The sequence below is a fragment of the Balaenoptera ricei genome, chromosome 9, assembly GCF_028023285.1.
Source record: "Balaenoptera ricei isolate mBalRic1 chromosome 9, mBalRic1.hap2, whole genome shotgun sequence".
Lineage (NCBI taxonomy): Eukaryota > Metazoa > Chordata > Mammalia > Artiodactyla > Balaenopteridae > Balaenoptera > Balaenoptera ricei.
The window spans coordinates 90,593,199-90,611,506 of record NC_082647.1 but is presented as its reverse complement, the minus strand read 5'-3'; the positions used below and the strand labels follow the sequence as shown (position 1 = coordinate 90,611,506).

General features: G+C 35.2%; 1 protein-coding gene across 15 annotated transcripts in view; it reads left to right on the top strand.

Annotated features, from left to right (window-relative positions):
* LOC132372058 (platelet glycoprotein 4) overlaps positions 1–18,308 on the top strand; it is a 258,202-nt gene that overhangs the window by 222,581 nt on the left and 17,313 nt on the right. For all 15 annotated transcript variants that reach the window (XM_059934062.1, XM_059934065.1, XM_059934054.1 and 12 more), the window contains 3 exons: positions 5,216–5,304; positions 5,785–5,993; positions 15,933–16,093. In XM_059934062.1, the coding sequence (XP_059790045.1) occupies positions 5,874–5,993; positions 15,933–16,093 (281 nt within the window). In that variant the 5' untranslated portion in view covers positions 5,216–5,304; positions 5,785–5,873. The remainder of the gene's footprint in view (positions 1–5,215; positions 5,305–5,784; positions 5,994–15,932; positions 16,094–18,308) is intronic.

Genomic DNA, 18,308 nt, shown 5'->3' with positions numbered 1-18,308 from the left:
TTTGAATTCAAAGCTCAGAATCATAATTATTGCAAATCTTATAGTATTCTACTGTTTATAGTAAGAGTTGGGTTGGGAAAAAAGAGATAATAGCATTTCTATCTAGGACTCGACAATCAAGAATGGCTCTAGATAATCCTATTTAAATGGACATGACTCTAAGAGAATCATTTCAAACCTATAGTAATCTCTATACACAAGTACTCCAAAACCTACTCCAGAAAGGTTGGTTTGCTTCTAGAAGAACATTTAGTGTAATAATGAAGTCAATGTAATTATTGTTTTAATTTTCTAAGACTACCACCAAAACAAGTTTTAAGTTGTTATATTTGAAAGGCATAGTTTAGTAAAGCATGTTATTGTTTTGTATTATAGATGTCTATAAACTTTTTTCTATTATATATGTTTAGCTCCATATATTCTGATAGGATGGAAATGCCCATATAAATTAAAAGGATTATGGTAACTTGAATAAGAGAAGGTGTCGGAGATCTCCTAATCTAGTTATTTAAACATTTTCCACATAGCCGTTGGGTTCTGTGGGGATGACTCAGAGCCCAAATGAGATGTGACTGGAAGGGGAAAGGGCCACAGTTCTTGCCAACTTTGACCAGAATAGCTTTGACCAGATAGTTCTTTTAACTATCTTTATATGTTGGGATTGTATGTAAAATAAGTACTAGTCTAATGCCCTTCTGTTTCCACATAATGAAACACAACCAGATTTAAATGATTGATTTAACTAGCTTGATGTGAATCTGCATCTTACTCATGGCTAGGGAATCATGGTTTTGTAAACACACCTAGATATCATATAAAGTAAGAGTGTGAACAGGAACTTAATTTGGAAAGCTGATTTTCATCATTCATATTCAACCTGTTGTTGAATTAATCACCCCCAAAACTCTAAAACAGGGTTTTGTGGGCAGATACTGTATTTATTAGGTGAGGAAGACTGTGTATCAAAAGAATCACAGTGTGTGTCTAGTGGAAAACAGAGGTGTGTGATCTGGTTTCCTATTCCAAGGAAAAGTGGAAGGAAGGCTTATGGATAGAATAGGAAATTTCTAACTCACTCATGAGTTAGAAAATGTCATCCAGGTCCTGGCATTCATTTATGGTACAAGTACATACTCTTATAATCTGAAACTGTTAAAGTTTCGTAGTTCACATCCCAGGAAACTGTACCTCTGGGCCATGCCTTTTCTGGGTGGAGTTTCCCAGGAAACACAGCTCTCTCTGCACATGGGAATAATTACAGATTCTCTGGGAACTTTATTATTCTGACCTACTAATGGAGACGCTTCTTATAGCTCAGTCTCAGTTCCTACCACCAGGTTTCCAACATAGTGGAAAGGCATAACGCTCATAAGTTCATCTAGAAACACTTTGTAGATATGACAGCAAAAAAAAGAAACAGCCACGTGAACATATACTCATGAATTCTACAAAAGGAACAGGATTTAATGTCTGTGAAATGACAGGATACAGCTGATCTCCATATAGACTCAAGAAAGTTATGGGATTAGTGATATCTTAAAACATTTCTTTTTATTTTCTCTTCCTTCTTCTTATAGGTCTCAAAAATATGTTTTCTTTCCTGTACCTTTGATTATTTTTTGTTTTCTCAATTTAAGTACTTTAAGCAAGCAGTAAGTTATTACAGACATCAATGTCTTATTATGAAGAAGAAATAACAGTGAAAAAAAAACTTAATCTAAAATTAGCAAGTAAAATAAATTTTATTATGTAAGAAGCTGTACTATTGAGAAAACCAAGTGTGCAAAACACAAATTTTATGTGCTCTAAATGGCTACATGTGAGAGGAGAGTGGGGAATAACTACACTTTTTTTATGAAGCTCTTGAATAGAATGTCCTGAGTAACCTGAACTTTTATGTATTCAGTGCATGTCCTACTTTATTTGTTGGTCCTTCCTTTGCTTCAGGTGAATAAAACTACAGTTGACCCTTGAACAGAACAGGTTTGAACTTTGTGGGTCCACTTTTACACAGAATTTTTTCAGTAGATACTACAGTACTACCTGATCCACAATGTGTAGTTGGTTGGATCCACAGATGCAGAACTACAGATAAGGAGGGCTGACTGTATGTTATATGTGGATCTTCCACTGCCTGTAGGGTTCATAATCCCTCTGTGTTGTTCAAGGGTCATAAGGTTAAAGTATAATTATAATAGCAATACTTACTTATGGTGACAGGGCAATGAAGCATAATAAATGAATGCAAGTAAGTAGTTCCCCCATATTCACGGGTGTGGAGGATACCTTCTAAGACCCTCAGTGGGTGCCTGAACCCAGAGATAGCACCAAACCCTAAGTAGTCCCCCTGTAGCCAAGAGTTTGCTTTCTACAGGTTCAGTTACCTTCACTTGACCACTTTTGACCATGGGTAAGTGAAACTGTGGAAAGCAAAGCCATTGATAAAGGACTACACTACACATGTGAAATATCTTGCCTATTCTTAGAGAGAAAAAAAAAATAGAAACTTACATCAAAGTAACAAAAGTATGTCGGCCAATAGAAAATGTGAAAAATTAGATAAACTCAATCTTTTCCTGTTGAAAATATCAGTACACATATGCAGGAATGTTAGAGTAACTCTTGTACCTTTGCTTATGCATCATCCAGACAGTGTCAGACTAAGAACTGTCTAACCATGCAATTCAACCCAATAAATTATTGACACTTCGGTTTTCTGATGAACTTGACTCAACAGCAGTGGGCTGTGTATACTATCTCACTTCAGTTTTAAGTTCAAAGCAGACAGAGCCTAGGCAGTACCCAGGTCTGCCCATGACTTCACATCTCTGGGCTCAGGGTCCTTGGAAGTCATAATAATGAGTTTTCAGGTTTAAAGAGAGAGGCATTGAATAACCTGTTGCCCCCTGGGTCATCCAGTGGACTTTCTTGGGACTCTTTGCCCCTTGCAGAAACTCTTTCCTGTAGTCCATGGGGCTGCTTGAATAAAGGAGAATGATTCTGGGAAAGGTCAGGTAGATTCTTAACCAGGTGATGGCATAGATCTGGAAAGGGGCAAATAATACACACCTCTATCCATCTCAGAAACAATAGAATTGTAATGTTTAACTCATTTTATATTCCATCTGTCAGAATAGCAAATGACATTAATATTGAATATTTTTTAGTGGTGTTTATATAGAAAATACAGTATCTTTCTGAAAGAGATGATTTTATCTTTGAGTTGTATTTTTTAATAGATTCATGATGTTATAGAAACAAAACTAGAATTTGACCCTCGGGATTTCATGTCCCAATTTTTTAATGAATTGCAGTCCATAGGTTTCTACAGAGATTCTCCTCAAGTTTCCAAAACATGGGATAGGATAGTATTCGTTGGGAGTGGGGAGACCAAGTTAGGAATCAGGGTCTCGGGGTTCCCACCACTGCTGTAATCAAAGTCACTGCCTGGTCTTCCATGTAAGAATATGAGTGAAGAACCAGTTCAGCTGCCTAAATTAAAAACTGGGGATCTCATCTTAGCATCTTATTTTACACATGAGGAAACGGAGGACTAGAGTTATTAAGTGACTTGCCCAAGGTCAGCTGGCAAGAGAGTAGCCAATCACGCTTCGGTTTATTTATTCTCCAGTCTACCAGTCTCAATTACAGCAGGTTCGATCCCTGTATTTTGATGACTACCTTAAGTATAACTTGTAGATTTTGAACTGGAGAATGTTCTATAAAATGGGCATTCAGTAAAATATTACTTGATAAGCTCCCCTGAATATGATCACTTGAATACAGTACAGAACACCTGGGTGACATTCTCTACTTAGCAATTACAATGATCATTTAAAAGATGATGTTTCACAAAAATTTTAAGGTGCTGTACAATTATCCTTTGCAAAGGAGATTCTACTTGTGAATATCTAGTCATTATTATCAGGTTTAAATAATTTGTTCCATTGCATTATGACCATCCTGGCCAAAGCCATAGGAGGTAGCATATATTCTTCCACTTCCACCCCCAAGCAATTAATAAAAAGCCAACTCTACTTGCTCAGGGACACATAAAATTCCACAGGAAAAATAAATCACTTGTTTAGGCTTGTGTGTTTTGTTTACATTGGAAAAAAACATGTGAGACTAATGACTATTCAAGCTTCTTAGCCATGAGGACCTCAGTGTGAATCAGTTTGCTCATCCTGATTTACAGTGGAAGCATCCTAGCTATAAGGCATTGGTAAAGGGAAATCCTAAAGGATGAAAAATAAATAAATTGCCATGAAAAAATTTTATAGCATCTTTTTCCATTTTGGGGAAAAGTCTTATTTTCTTAACATTAGTCTTAACACTATTTTCTTAGCTATGCAATGAATACTTTAAAAAAACTAAATGTTTCCTCAAGTGGAAAGAACTACTGATAAAATCATCAGAGTGGTACTTCAACCACAACAAAGCTATGGAGGGAAAGTCTGAGACCATAAAAAAATATAATAATTATTATACTTACAAGGTTGAGAAAAATATTGCGTGTGCCTCTTTTTTGTCTGTAGCCTCCCTTCTGTTGGCATTTTTGATTTCCTTGGCCGGGGGCATTTTGAAGTAGGGAATATTTGTTTATAAGCTACAAAGCACATTCTATTTATTGATGTCAGGTCAACCCCATTATAAAAAATGCTATTGCAACCAAAATAGCTCAAATGAGTATGTTTTCAATATTTGAATAATAAAGTCTTATTAACTTTGTTACAGTAGGATCTACTTATTCCACGAAGAGTTTTCTTCCAAAGATAAGACTGACTAAGTGAAATACATATTGACACAATCTAGTTGCTTTTAACAGAATTGGCATGAGTCAGTTGCCCATGACAAAATGAACAATATTGCCCTTGAATATGTTAAAATATATATATTTGAGACCAGAAAGAAAGCAATGTCTATCACAGAAACTAGACATCCTCTACATATTTTCTTTAAAGTCTTTTCACCTTTAGACTATCTAAAAATCAGTTATTAAAAAAAGAAATTGAAAATGAAGTACTCTTCTTTAAAATATTTCGATGTTTTCAACACCATGTATAAGAAAGAATGCAGGCGTGAACTCGATATTGATGAAAGTGGAATTTTCTTTTAATAGTGATTATAATTTTGATGATATTAGGGAGTAATCTAGTGCTAATTTTCTGACAATGTATTTTCCCAATTTACTCATGCTTTTTTGTTTTAACAGATAGCTTACAATTGATTACAAGAATTGATTCCTCTGAGACTCATCAGATCATTTCCTGTAAAATCCGTATCTTTCTATTTGTGAAAAAGGTAAAGAAAACATCTGTCACCAAACTTGCTTAGCATTTAGATGTGACAGACATCAGTCCGCCCACATTCAGTTTGCAGAACTCCAGTTAGGGTGCAGATGGTTGTGTTGGGGTGGAGAAGCCAGATAGAGGGTGAAGATGCCTGTAAGTGTCCCAGGCTGATGCAAGGTAAGCAGAGGGCGAGAGTACAGTAAGCATATTCTCCTTAGATAAGATTTCAGAATGTTAATCATCCATAGAAAGAAAATTTTAAAGAGGAGAACTTCGAAGAACTGCTCTATGTGACATTATTTATTACTTCTACCACTGGTAGGTAGGTCAAATCAAGAAAGGACAAGACCTAGAAAGTTTTGTTTAAAAAAAAAAAAGCATCTGTTTATTTATAACTGGCAAAATGATCTGTTTCAGTTGCATGTTTTCCTTGTACTTTGATCTTTTTGTATGATACTTATGCTTCTGCTTTATCTCCTTCTAATGATAGAACCAGACCTCTTGGAAACCACCTTCATCAGGCCCAGGAGTTTAAAAGAAGCAGGTGCTGAACCTTAGTTTTTTCCCTGGACAAGAAAAATGGGCTGTGATCGAAACTGTGGGCTCATCGCTGGTGCTGTCATTGGTGCAGTCCTGGCTGTGTTTGGAGGTATTCTAATGCCAGTTGGAGACATGCTTATTGAGAAGACAATTAAAAAGGTACAAGTAATTTCGAGAATATTTCTTGCCATCCTGATTCATTCTATCTTCCATCCCTTTTTGGCTTAGGGTGGCTGTTTGATATTTCATTGTAACTGGCAATAATGTGTCTCCAACACAAACGTGATTGTGAACTACTGAAACTCTACATGATAGAGAAGTGGTCACAGTATGATGTATATTCTACCATCATATTCTATATGAATGCACTGTCATCTTAGGTCTAAATATTTAATTTCTGATAAAAAACTATTATAGGTATGCAGGTAAGTAGAAATAATTGCATTTAATTATGTCAAAAGAGTATGCTGATAAGCTTTTGAATGAGAAATGAGTGTTATTTTGTGAGGGTACATTTATAAAATTGTTGCACTTTGATTAATGTTGAGAAAAGTAAAATCATATTTATTATATATATAACTTAAACAAAATTGTGTTTAATATTGATGTAGGAAGATTTGGTAAAACTGGTAAAAATTATTTTTGTTTGGTAAACTGCTCTATATGATATGTGTAATAATATATGATTGTCTTATAAACATTTCTTATTGATGAAGTCTGATAATTGACTTTTAGAAAATTCTTCCAGAAATGTTATGTAGAACATATCCTAGTATATATGTAACAAGTTGACTGTAGTTTTAACAAAACTAAAAATAAAAGTAACTAAAATATATTTAGTCACCTATATATTAAGTCACTAAAAATAAAGTGACTTAATATATAGGCTTTGTACAACAAACTAGAATTCATCTCCCACCCTAGTTCCTTCTAATTCAGTTTCATACTCACCAACTTTAATTGATAAAGAGAAGGAAGACTAGAATACAGAAAAGTAGATCTGCTCAAGTCCTAAACCAGGGATGGTAAATTCAAATGGCTTCAGGGGTTTGGAGACAAGGTTTAAAAAAAAAAAAAAAAAAAAATGGGGAACTACCAAGAACAAGGTAAAAACAAGACAAGGACTATCGTGAACTTAAAAGTGTGTGCTCTGCCCAAAGGCATGTATGTTCATTTTTAAAATACAATGCTAGCCGAATAAAACATATCTGAATGCTGGCCTCAGCTCTCAGCCTGGTTCAGATGTCAGCGGTCTAGATGTCAGTAAGCACAGTGCCCATGGAGAACGACAAGAACTGAATCTGAAAATGGGCTAGACTACCAACTCACACTGCAATTTCTGTTCCTGCCAAGACCTTGATCTGTCCTATCCATTCATCCATGTTTAACATCTTACTCGTACTAGGAGTATAAACATATACAATTATATTTCACTAAAGCACTGACCTAATTGACAAATAAATATGAAGATTTAATTTCAAATCTAGTTACCCAGGACAAGAAGTTACTATTTTCCAATGTTTTTTTTTTTGTTTGTTTAGCTAAAATGCTTAGACTTTAAATTTTACAAATTTTCTCACTATACCATTATAGCTCTTGTCTTAGTAGAATAGGTTTTTTAAAAATAGGACATTTTTAGGTACAGTTTCTATACTTGCATGCTATATTTGCTTAATAACAATATAGTCATTTCTATCCTTTCTCTTGCTAACAGACTGCAAAATTTTCAACCTCATGCATTTAAATTAAATTAAATTCCATCTCCTTCCTTGGAATTCCCAGTTTTCTTGATATTATTATTATTATATTTTATAAATTTATTTATTTATTTTTGGCTGTATTGGGTCTTTGTTGCTGCACACGTGCTTTCTCTAGTTGTGGTGAGCAGGGGCTACGCTTCGTTGCGGTGCACGGGCTTCTCATTGCGGTGGCTTCTCTTGTTGAGGAGCACGGGTTCTAGGCACGTGGGCTTCAGTAGTTGTGGCATGCAGGCTCAGTAGTTGTAGCTCGCAGACTCTAGAGTGCAGGCTTACTAGTTGTGGCACACGGGTTTAGTTGCTCTGCGGCACGTGGGATCTTCCTGGACCAGGGCTCAAAACCGTGTCCCCTACATTGGCAGGTGGATTCTTAACCACTGTGCCACCAGGGAAGCCCTATTTTTAATACAGTTCAATAGAGACAGACAGGTGATGGTGAGGTGGGGAGTATCTAATAGTGCAAGAGGGAATTGCCATTGTTCAGCACCCTTTCTGCTCTATAAACTTGCTTCTCTTCTGTATCTTCTGTGGCGAGAGAACAGGATCAGTTCTAACACAGAGCTATAACTTATTTTTTGGAAAAATCTTCAGAATAGAAAAGTGACAATAATCTTCCAGTGCACAGCATTTTAGACTAAGACTATTTTTTGATACATAATTGATCATCTGTAGCTGAATAGTGATCATCTATTCTTTCTTATTATTCAACAATATTATTCATTGAGACCCTGTTAGATGGCATGAGAGGTGCCAGCATCTATTTTAATTGTTTAATATTTATCTCTAAGTTCATAATGGCTAATCCTGAGGAAATAAGAGTTTTGAGTCATCAAAAATTGGCTTTTATATAGAGGCTAAGAGAGAATAAAATAAATATTTATCTCAAGAAATATAAATTTTAACTGGGGAAAAGCATATTGTAAAAAACTAGAGACCTGTGAAATTCTATAATTGAATTCTAAAGCATATACTATAGAAAATAAATATTATTTAGAAAGAGAACTTGCTCAGAGTATTCAATAACTTCAGGAAGAAGGTGAGACTTGAATTGGATTTTGAAGTATAAAATTTTGAAAGTCCAAAGAAGGCTCCAATAAAAGTGTCAAAGGACTGTTTAATACTATGGGAAAAGTTGTGGAAATGCAACTAAATGTTGTGACGAGGGAAGGAAGAATATTAAAAAATGTGCCAAAAATATAGGATTAACAGGAGAGACAATTAGAAAAATAATAACATGGGGTAAGATTTAGGAAGCTTTGAACATCAGTCAGAAGACTAATTAATGACATGACAGGCAATAATAGATGGTGTATGTTTTCTGGTAGGTGTTAGATATAACAAAATCTGCATTCAGAGATTGATATCAAATATACTATATACTAATATACTATATAGCATACATACAAATATACCATACTATATACTAATATACTAATAAAGCATTTATTTAGTCCTATTAAGAGCTGCATATATACTAATTCATTTAATCTTCACAAATATCTATTAGAAGGTACTATTATTTTACCCATTTTACAGTCACAAGACCCTAAATCAACTTGCCAACTCACCTAGCCAAAAGGAGGACGAGTTAGTTTCCAAACTTAGGCAACCTGAAGGGAGAGACTAGATGATTTACACAGTTTTGTACTCTATAATTGTACAATAGAATGTACTGGAAAGTGAGGAGACTGAAAACAGGAAACGCTATGTAGGACATGACCACTTTCAAGGAGAATTTAAGACTCCCTTTAGAAAGATCTTTGCACAGTCTGCGCATAACAAAAGGCACTCTGGTCTAGTGTGGTGGAGTATATAGAACTGATGGGTGATGGGATGCAATGGGATAGAGGGACTAAACAGGGAGAGAGAGGAGTAAAAAGAACAAACTGCAAGATGTCCAGTTGTTATTGATAGAAATGTATACCTTAGGAGAATAAAAAACAGACATTTTATAAGTGATTTGATATGAACATCAGTGTATATTTCAGAGGTCAGAGCTCAAGAGATTTGATCATTATTATAGAGAATACAGATAAAACTAAACAGTAGATTTGCTTAAGGAGAATTTGAATATATAGACAAAAGGGCAGAGAAATTACTATAGGATTTGTGCATTCAGAGGTAGGTAGGAAAACGAAAACAGAAAAGGGTAAAATTATTTTATATGAAGAAATGAAAACAATAGAGTGCATTTTTTTGGAAGTTAATAGGAAGCCAATTTTCAGGGAAAGAGAATAAAATGATCTCAGGCAGATGAAAATTAAGGAAATAATTGTTAGAATATGGTCAGTAATGACTTCGAAAGTATAATTTCAGTTGGGTAGGGTAACAAAGCAGGGATAAAATAAAGAAATAGAGTGCTTTCCCTTCTTGTTTTTGAAATGAGGGTTATCTGCAATCTTTGGTTTACATTGTAACCCAGCTCAATATCCACAGACTAAGACATCATCAGAATCCCTTCAATGGTCAGGGGCTGTGTGGTACATTTAAGACTAAACCTGAGTTTGCTCTCAGATGTTCATATATCCATGATGACCTTGCCCATTTGAATCATGTAAAGATCCTGGGACTTTTTCTTTATTTAAATAAAACTGTTTCTTTTTTATTTAGTTTACAAAATTATTTTTTAAATGAGATTGGCGTATGTATCTGTTCGGCATGCAATATAAGTCAAATCTTTGAATTGTGTGTAATCCCAGAGAGCCAAGTATCTTACTACTGACTCAGAGCACTTAGGTTAATGCTGTTATTTTACAAATATATACAAGTTTTACTACTGGTCAGTTTTGTCTACAATTGAAACTTATTGCAGATTACTTGTTTTATTTAATGGTCTAGTAGCAAATTGGCAAAGTTATTACCTGTATACAAGCACCATAAAAAAAAAAGAAGTGCTTAATTTAAAAAGATCAGAAAATCATATCACGTTGTTATCTAATTTTTAAATATAGAATTGGGACTCTATGATACCTTCCAGTTCTAAAAGATGGCACCCTGACACCAGCCTTTGAAATGGCCTAAACTAGTCCATACATTTTACTTCATGTGTATATGTGTGTGTGTATATGTATATATATATGTATTTCTTTACTCGTTATTTCCAAGGGATATTTTCTAGGGACTTCGTGCTTTTTATGCATTATAACTGGAAACTTTTTTACCAGTATTTTAGACTTTGATTCCTAGTAGATTTGTGTGGGCCCAGCAGGTTTATGCAATCTTGCTAGACACACTAAAAGTCAATGGCATGAGCTGCCACGAATGTGGAAAGTAGAAATTATCAAAGGACTTCAGAAAAAGGTCAAAGTTCTGCCACCATTTACAAAGGTTAGTTTATCACTTGACACTGTTAATGTCACTTGATATATGTTTGGTGAATATTATATAACATAGGCAATTTCAAATAATTTAATTTCCCTATGATATTAACTGTAGAACACCAAGAAGGGAATTAAAGATACCTTTTTTTCCAATTAAAAACTAATGTTCAATTATACCATCATTCAATTATACCATCATTTCCTTCCCCCATTCTTGAAAAGAATGATCCTTCAGTAGCCAAAAAAAATGCTTCCAGATAAAATAAATTGAAATAACAATTATTTATGTTCATTAAAATGACTAGAATTTCAAATCAACATACATATTTAATAGTAAAATTAATTTATATTTATAATAATTTCATAATATATGCTTAGAGCATTTCCAGATATGATAAAATAGTTTTTACATTATTATAGTACCTAAAAAGCTCAAAAAAAGTGCCAGAAGTATAGGTTGTTAAAGATGGTAGCATTTGTTTTAAATTTAATGATAATATATGAGAACATGAAATAATCTAAAACAAATTATAAATTTAAATAGCAGAATAACATGGTTTATACACATATATTTGCATATTAGCTCCAATAATAAAATCACTTTAAAATGTTTTAAGAAAAAGCAGATCAGCATGTGTAATTTTCTCCCTCCAGCCCAATTTAATATCAACATAGTTTACTTTTCATGCCAAATACAAAATCTCCCATTTTAGGTTCTTACATAAACTCTTGACGGCTGATTTCTGAGTTTCAGAAACACATTAAATCTGATCCATTTCACCAAATGTTATTCTGTGGTTTAATTGATGACTTGATAACCTGAGACTAAAACCACTTTTTGACTCTCAACACAACTGGCACTAATATTCTAATTCATTCTCTCTCTCAGCGCGCACACACACACACACACACACACACACACATATGCATCATGTACACACATAGGAGAATATTTTTTGAACATGGGAAGACTGCTTGTAACTGGTCCTAAACAGAACAAATTGTAATAGTGAGTGGAGAGGATAAAGACTCTTTTCAGTATGTTTCTGCTTTTTAGGGAAATTTTGATTTCACTGGATGGAGAATAAATAGAAAAGTGATTAAATAGAAGAAGTAGTGTCACAGGATTTTACATGAGTTATTGCCACATGAATGGTTTAGACAGGAATCCTATGAACAAAGCAGTTAAAGCAATCTGGAAAGTAAGTGAGATGAGAGTTCTCCCTCTAAGGGGTGGAGAGTATTTGTATAATAATAATAGTCAGGGTTTACTGAATGTGCTAACACTGTTCTGAGTGCTCACATTTATTCATTCTTACAATAACCTATGAGGATAAATATTTAATTACAGCATATTCCACTTATTTTGACTTTCAAAAATACTAATTTCATATAGTTCAATCTAATATTATTAGTATCCCTGTTTTACAGGTAAGGAAACTGAGGTACAAAGAAATTAAATAACCTGCCCAGGTTTAACTGGTTAGCATGTGACCAAACTGGGAATCAAACTCAGCATCTATTTCATTGTTAACCACTTCACTCTAGGCTTTGAGTGAAGAAGCCAATATACTTGGTCAGGCTGGGAGTAGGCTAAGGAAATCTACTCATAGATTAAAATCTCTTGGACTTCCCCAGTGGTCCAGTGGTTAGGACTCTGCGTGCTTCCACTGAAGGGGGCACAGGTTTGATTCCTGGTCAGGGAACTGGGATCTGCATGCCACATGACGTGACCAAAAAAAAATAAGATCTGCTATATACGATTCCGTCTCTTGGTACTCTGTAAGAGCCCTGAGAAATGGGACGATATATTTTCTACATATGTATTCTATACACTTCGGGCATAGGAAGATATCAAGGACATTTTAATAGTTACACTAAAGTTGGTGAGTACTGTTTTCCCATAACAGCAATAATCAAGTGACCAGGTGACTAGATAGAGGGCATTACAGTCCCATATATCTGCCTTTAAATTAATGTAGCAAAATAGAAGTTTCAAGGTAAGTGGCTTTCAACCCAGCTGGAGACCCTGTCATGTGGCAGTCATCAGGCTGGCATCCACTCATTACTAGGGCTGGATAGTCTGAACACTTAAAGTCAGGGACAGATACTGATGTACATATTAGCCAAGTGAGAGGATGTTAAATATTACTTTTTCTGTACACATAATTATCACCTTTGTACTTCAAATTTAGTAAAAGATCTGCAAAATAGGGTAGAGAGTCCAAAGTCGACTTAAAATCAAGGCCTCCTAAATTCACAAAAACATAAAAACTTTTGCTCCTTTTAGAGGAACTTATGATATATTTAGCCTTCGTAGTCAAAGAGGCCTATACAATTTTTTAGTACATTTGGTAATGTTAGGATCAGAAGAAATTCATTCCTATTGTGACTGCTTCAATATTTTTCTCTGTGTCTCTGAACAAACCATGGTGTTATGGAAACCACACAAGATTGGAGTGAAACACCGGATTCTCCATTATCTGCTACTAAATTGTCATACAACATTGAATCAGACATCTGCTTCTCTAGGACCCACTTCTACTTCTAAAAACTGGATGGGGTTATATGACCCTAATTCTAAAGCTAGTAATTCAATGCATTCATTTCAACTCTTAGTGTTTCAATTTCCCCATTAAAAAAAATCTCTAGGTCAACAAATAAGACAAAGTAATTCATGGCATTAGAAGAAAGGCATGATACAGTTACAATGTCTTTTGATATGAAATGCACAAACATCAGAGTTAGGGAGTTTTCTGTCCTGCCAAGTACATTATTGAGTTCCTTTCATTAAGAACTGAAATAAAATATGTGCCTTGAGAGGTACATGATAAACAATTGATACTATATATATTAGTCCTTAACATTCTATAGTGTGAGAGTAATAATGTGTATGTGTGTATGTTCGTGTGAGTTTTCCCCTCATAAAGTCTCTTGAAATGGGTAAATTAACACAGCTTTCAGCTTCCATATAGATTTCAGCTTCAAAAGCCCCATCATTTAGGGTAAACACCCTTACATTTAAAAGAATAGCATTAATACTTTATCTGTACACAATTTTGTCTTAATTTTGAGCTTGCTATGGAAATAGACTTTTTAGGAGCAAATAAAAAGATTTTCAAGGACAACTGCTTGTAAAAAGTAAGAAGATCTAACATCGCTTTAGCAGCTCCAATGTACCCAGTGTATATTGCAACAGCAATGATTGCAACAGCACAGGATTTTGTAAAGGCATTTTAGCTGATGCCCTGTTCTTCTCTAAGGAATTCCCTTATTCTCTCCACTAAGTAATAAGTAAAGTTTCCTGAAGATATGAAACTTAACTTGACTTCTACCAACTAAGTGCAGAGGTGACAGGAACAAAAATAGTAAAAACACGGTGTAAAAGAGGACCAGCCTAAGGGTCAGAGACTAAGAGCCTCATCATGATTCTACTTCTAGGTATTTGCCTCGTACCCATGGGCCAGACACCTGGTTTCTCAGAGCCTCAGCACGCTCTACTAGAAAATGTGCTAATGTTCAGTGTCCTTTCCTGATCCATCATTCTATGAATTGATGCTTCCAGGTGACGGAAACAAAGAAGTTAGATTGTCCCTCTATTCATAGGTCTTATTAGGCTCATTTTGTGTGAAATACTTTCCTTCCTCTTTCTCTGGCAGCAAGGTACGTTGGAACTTTACACCTGGGCATTCCTCCCAAGGTACTTACTTGGAAACACTGCCTGCTACAAAGTCACCTTTGTCTGCGTTAGCTACTAGAGCTTCATAGGCTTCCTGCTCAGAGAGTGAAAGCCTTGGAAGGAATCCAGGAGAGCATCTATGATAATTCCCTCGTTTGACAGATACTGAAATTGACCCAAAGGGTTTGGTGACTCTCTATTCAATCCCAGCTCCTGAAGCACAAGGGAGATTTCTAATGTAGGGTTTTCTGATTCTGTCACTGGTATTGTTTCTATTTGTCTATCTTTATTACAAGGGGCATCAAAGATTTTTAATGGATTTCACAAAAGGATAACATGAAAACTTCCTTATTTCATCCTTTTTTTAAATAAAGTATTAACCTAATAATAATGAATTAAACTTGTAATTTTTAGAAGCATGTACTAGTAGGTTTCTGCAAATGTATTGAGAGTTGGGAAAGCCTCATACAGCAGGGTTTTGAAGGGGAGAAGTCAAATTTGTGTTTTTCTTAATTTAACAAATATTAAGTGATTTTCCCCTCAAGTATCCAACTTTTGAAGAAAATGAAAAAGCTTCCAATACCACTAGAATTTTCCCTCAGTTTTTCTGTTTTGCCTCTTCAATCCATCTCACTGAGGGCAGAGGAGAAATTAATATTCAACCTGATAAGAAATTTTTGGAAAAGCTTTAAATTAGCTTAATAAATTGTGTTATAAACTGTTGCAATACTGCCATAAGGTCACTCTAAAGCTTGCTAATGGTTGGTCTTACAATCGACAGACCTGTCTGCAATCTTACACACTGATTCTCTTTGTAAAAGATTGACGAGGGTTTCTCTGGTGGCGCAGTGGTTGAGAGTCTGCCTGCCAATGCAGGGGACACGGGTTCGAGCCCTGGTCTGGGAAGATCCCACATGCCGCGGAGCAACTGGGCCCGTGAGCCACAACTACTGAGCCTGCGCGTCTGGAGCCTGTGCTCTGCAACAAGAGAGGCCGCGATAGTGAGAGGCCCGCGCACCGCGATAAAGAGGGGCCCCCACTTGCCGCAATTAGAGAAAGCCCTCGCACAGAAACGAAGACCCAACACAGCCATAAATAAATAAATAAAATTTAAAAAAAAATTCTTATCAGATTTATAAAAAAAAAAAAAAGGTTGACGAGAAGCTATTGCTATCAAATGTGTTGAAAACATTTCTGTCGCAACCTGTGGCAGGTTGCAGAGGTTCTCACAAACAAGATACTTGAGCTTGGTTCTTTCACGAACTCATTAATGGTTTTAAACTCCCACAAGTGCCCATATTGACTACAAAGAAATAACCCAAACTTGTTTTCTTTTTCATAGGAAACTGTCCTTGAAGAAGGTACAATTGCTTTTAAAAATTGGGTTAAAACAGGCACAGCAGTTTACAGACAGTTTTGGATCTTTGATGTGCAGAATCCAGAGGAGGTGGCAGTTAACAGCAGCAAAATTAAAGTTAAGCAAAGAGGTCCTTACACGTACAGGTGAGCGAGTCCCCGCAATAAGTGGCACTCTTTCCTTGACCATATGCATTTCTGAAAAAGCTTCCACTTGACAAATGTCACTGTATTGAAATGTACTTGTTATTTTCTTACCATTAATATACACTGAAATTTCTGTTTCTGCCTATATAAAACCCTAATCTAAGGATTTAATGATGATAAGAAATATATATTTTATTATGAATTTACCAGCATCAATTAACTGCCCTACATTTAGGAAGTTACAGGAGTTTTACACTTGTGGCATGTATCCTCAGCAAGTCTAAAATATGCATGCTAAATAAAAAACCATCTATCACAATTTTAAAATCAGAGCACTTTAAAATCATAAAATTGAAAGTGTAGGTTATACGAGTGGTTCTCCAAGGGCGGCTCCCGAACCAACAACATCAGCATCTCCTGGGAACTAAGTAGAAATGCAAATTCTCAGGCCCCACCTTAGACCAAATGAATCAGAGACTCTCGGTTTGGAGCTCAGCAATGAGTTTTACAAATACTCTGGGGGATTGCAATACACACTCAATTCTGAGAACCACAGCATTAAACTGATTCTACCTAACTACAATACCTGCTAAGGACTTCTATTCAAACTAATTTGCAGGTCATGTGGGTGTTTGTATTTATTCAGTAGTTTCATTCTTATGTTTTCTTCAGTACTGAGACTGAATAAGCTATACCTTTATCTACATGCCTTAACATACTTTTGAATACAATCGTAGGCTATTGGAAGTAGGGGGAAATAATTAGCCAGAACTTTTCATTTTGTAAATTTAAAAACAAACTGACACCAGGGTAAGTGAAATGATTTGTCCATGTTCACACAAACCTAGGAACAGGTAACTCTTAGATATTTGTGTACATTTTCTCCTGTCTAAATTATAGACTATGTGTATTTTCTAACAAAGTAAGAAAAGGGGAGATTGAGGTGCTAAAAACACTAACCTTATCCAGGTATTAGGAATATATTTATGGTGCCCATATGTGAACATAGCTAATCCTGCTGTATCATTTGTTATACACATGAGTGGTTTTTCCTCAAGAATAATACAACTACTCATATGCCATGATCAAGTATTATTACAAAATTTCATATTTGTAATGATTTCTTCTAATTCATAGTTTTACTTTCTTATCTGTTTCAGATAGTCTATGATTATATAATTTCTTTCCTTTCTATGCATTAATATATTTCTAGATTGACAACTCACACTCAAATATAATGAAGTAACAGTGTAGTTGGCAGGGTGATGCCTGCTGCCATAGCACATGATATGTAAGCTGCCAAGAGCCTTGGTGCCTATTCTGTCCCAATAATTATCCCCACGTCTCCTGTCTCCAGGCACAGGTCTGCGACTGTTCACAGCTCTGTCAAAGAAGACATGGTTTTCATTGTTACAAAAAAAAAAAAAAAAACCCAGAAAACAAAACAAAACAATACCTCACCTTGGAAAATATTTTTATTTTTTCATGGTCTTATAGTTTTTATGTTATTATGAAAAGCCTGTATGAATACCTTCATCCAAAAAATGTTGTAGCTGTGATGTGTACCTATGAAAATGTAGAATTCACATATGACCTAGTAAGAATCTAAGCATAACTGATTAAAAATCATACCCTAAGAGAACCGAATATATGTGATAAAAGAGAATACTTAGAATTTGGGAACTCATTGCAGTTTTTAATTTTTTGTTTGTTTGGAGGGGTTTTTACTTTTAAAGATATTAATTGGGGTATGGAAAAACATAATGAATCTAGTCCTAATCCTGCTCTGATAGTTGACAGTTAATACATATTTTATTCTTGGAGGCTTAAACCTTGCTCTCGAAGGGATGAAAGGGGGTGGGTTAGATATAATTGATTTACTTGGAGAAGCAGTGAGAGGAGGAATGGAGAAGAGAAGCTGGATTTGCAGCTAAAGTACATAAACAATAAACTCCTATTTATATAACAATGTTAAAGGAATTTGTGATCAACTACAAGTCATCTTGTCTCATGATGTCAACAAAACAGTCCTTAGTGTATGCTTGGATGCCTTAAATGATGGGAAAATGACTGTTTACCTTTCCGAAAAAGTTAATAGTTTGAGAGTCTTCCACGTGTTGAGGTGATCCTGCCTGCCCATCAATTACACCCTGAACTCAGTTGAAATTCTAAGTGGAGGAGATGTCTCTCCTCAAACAGAACCACAGGCTTATTT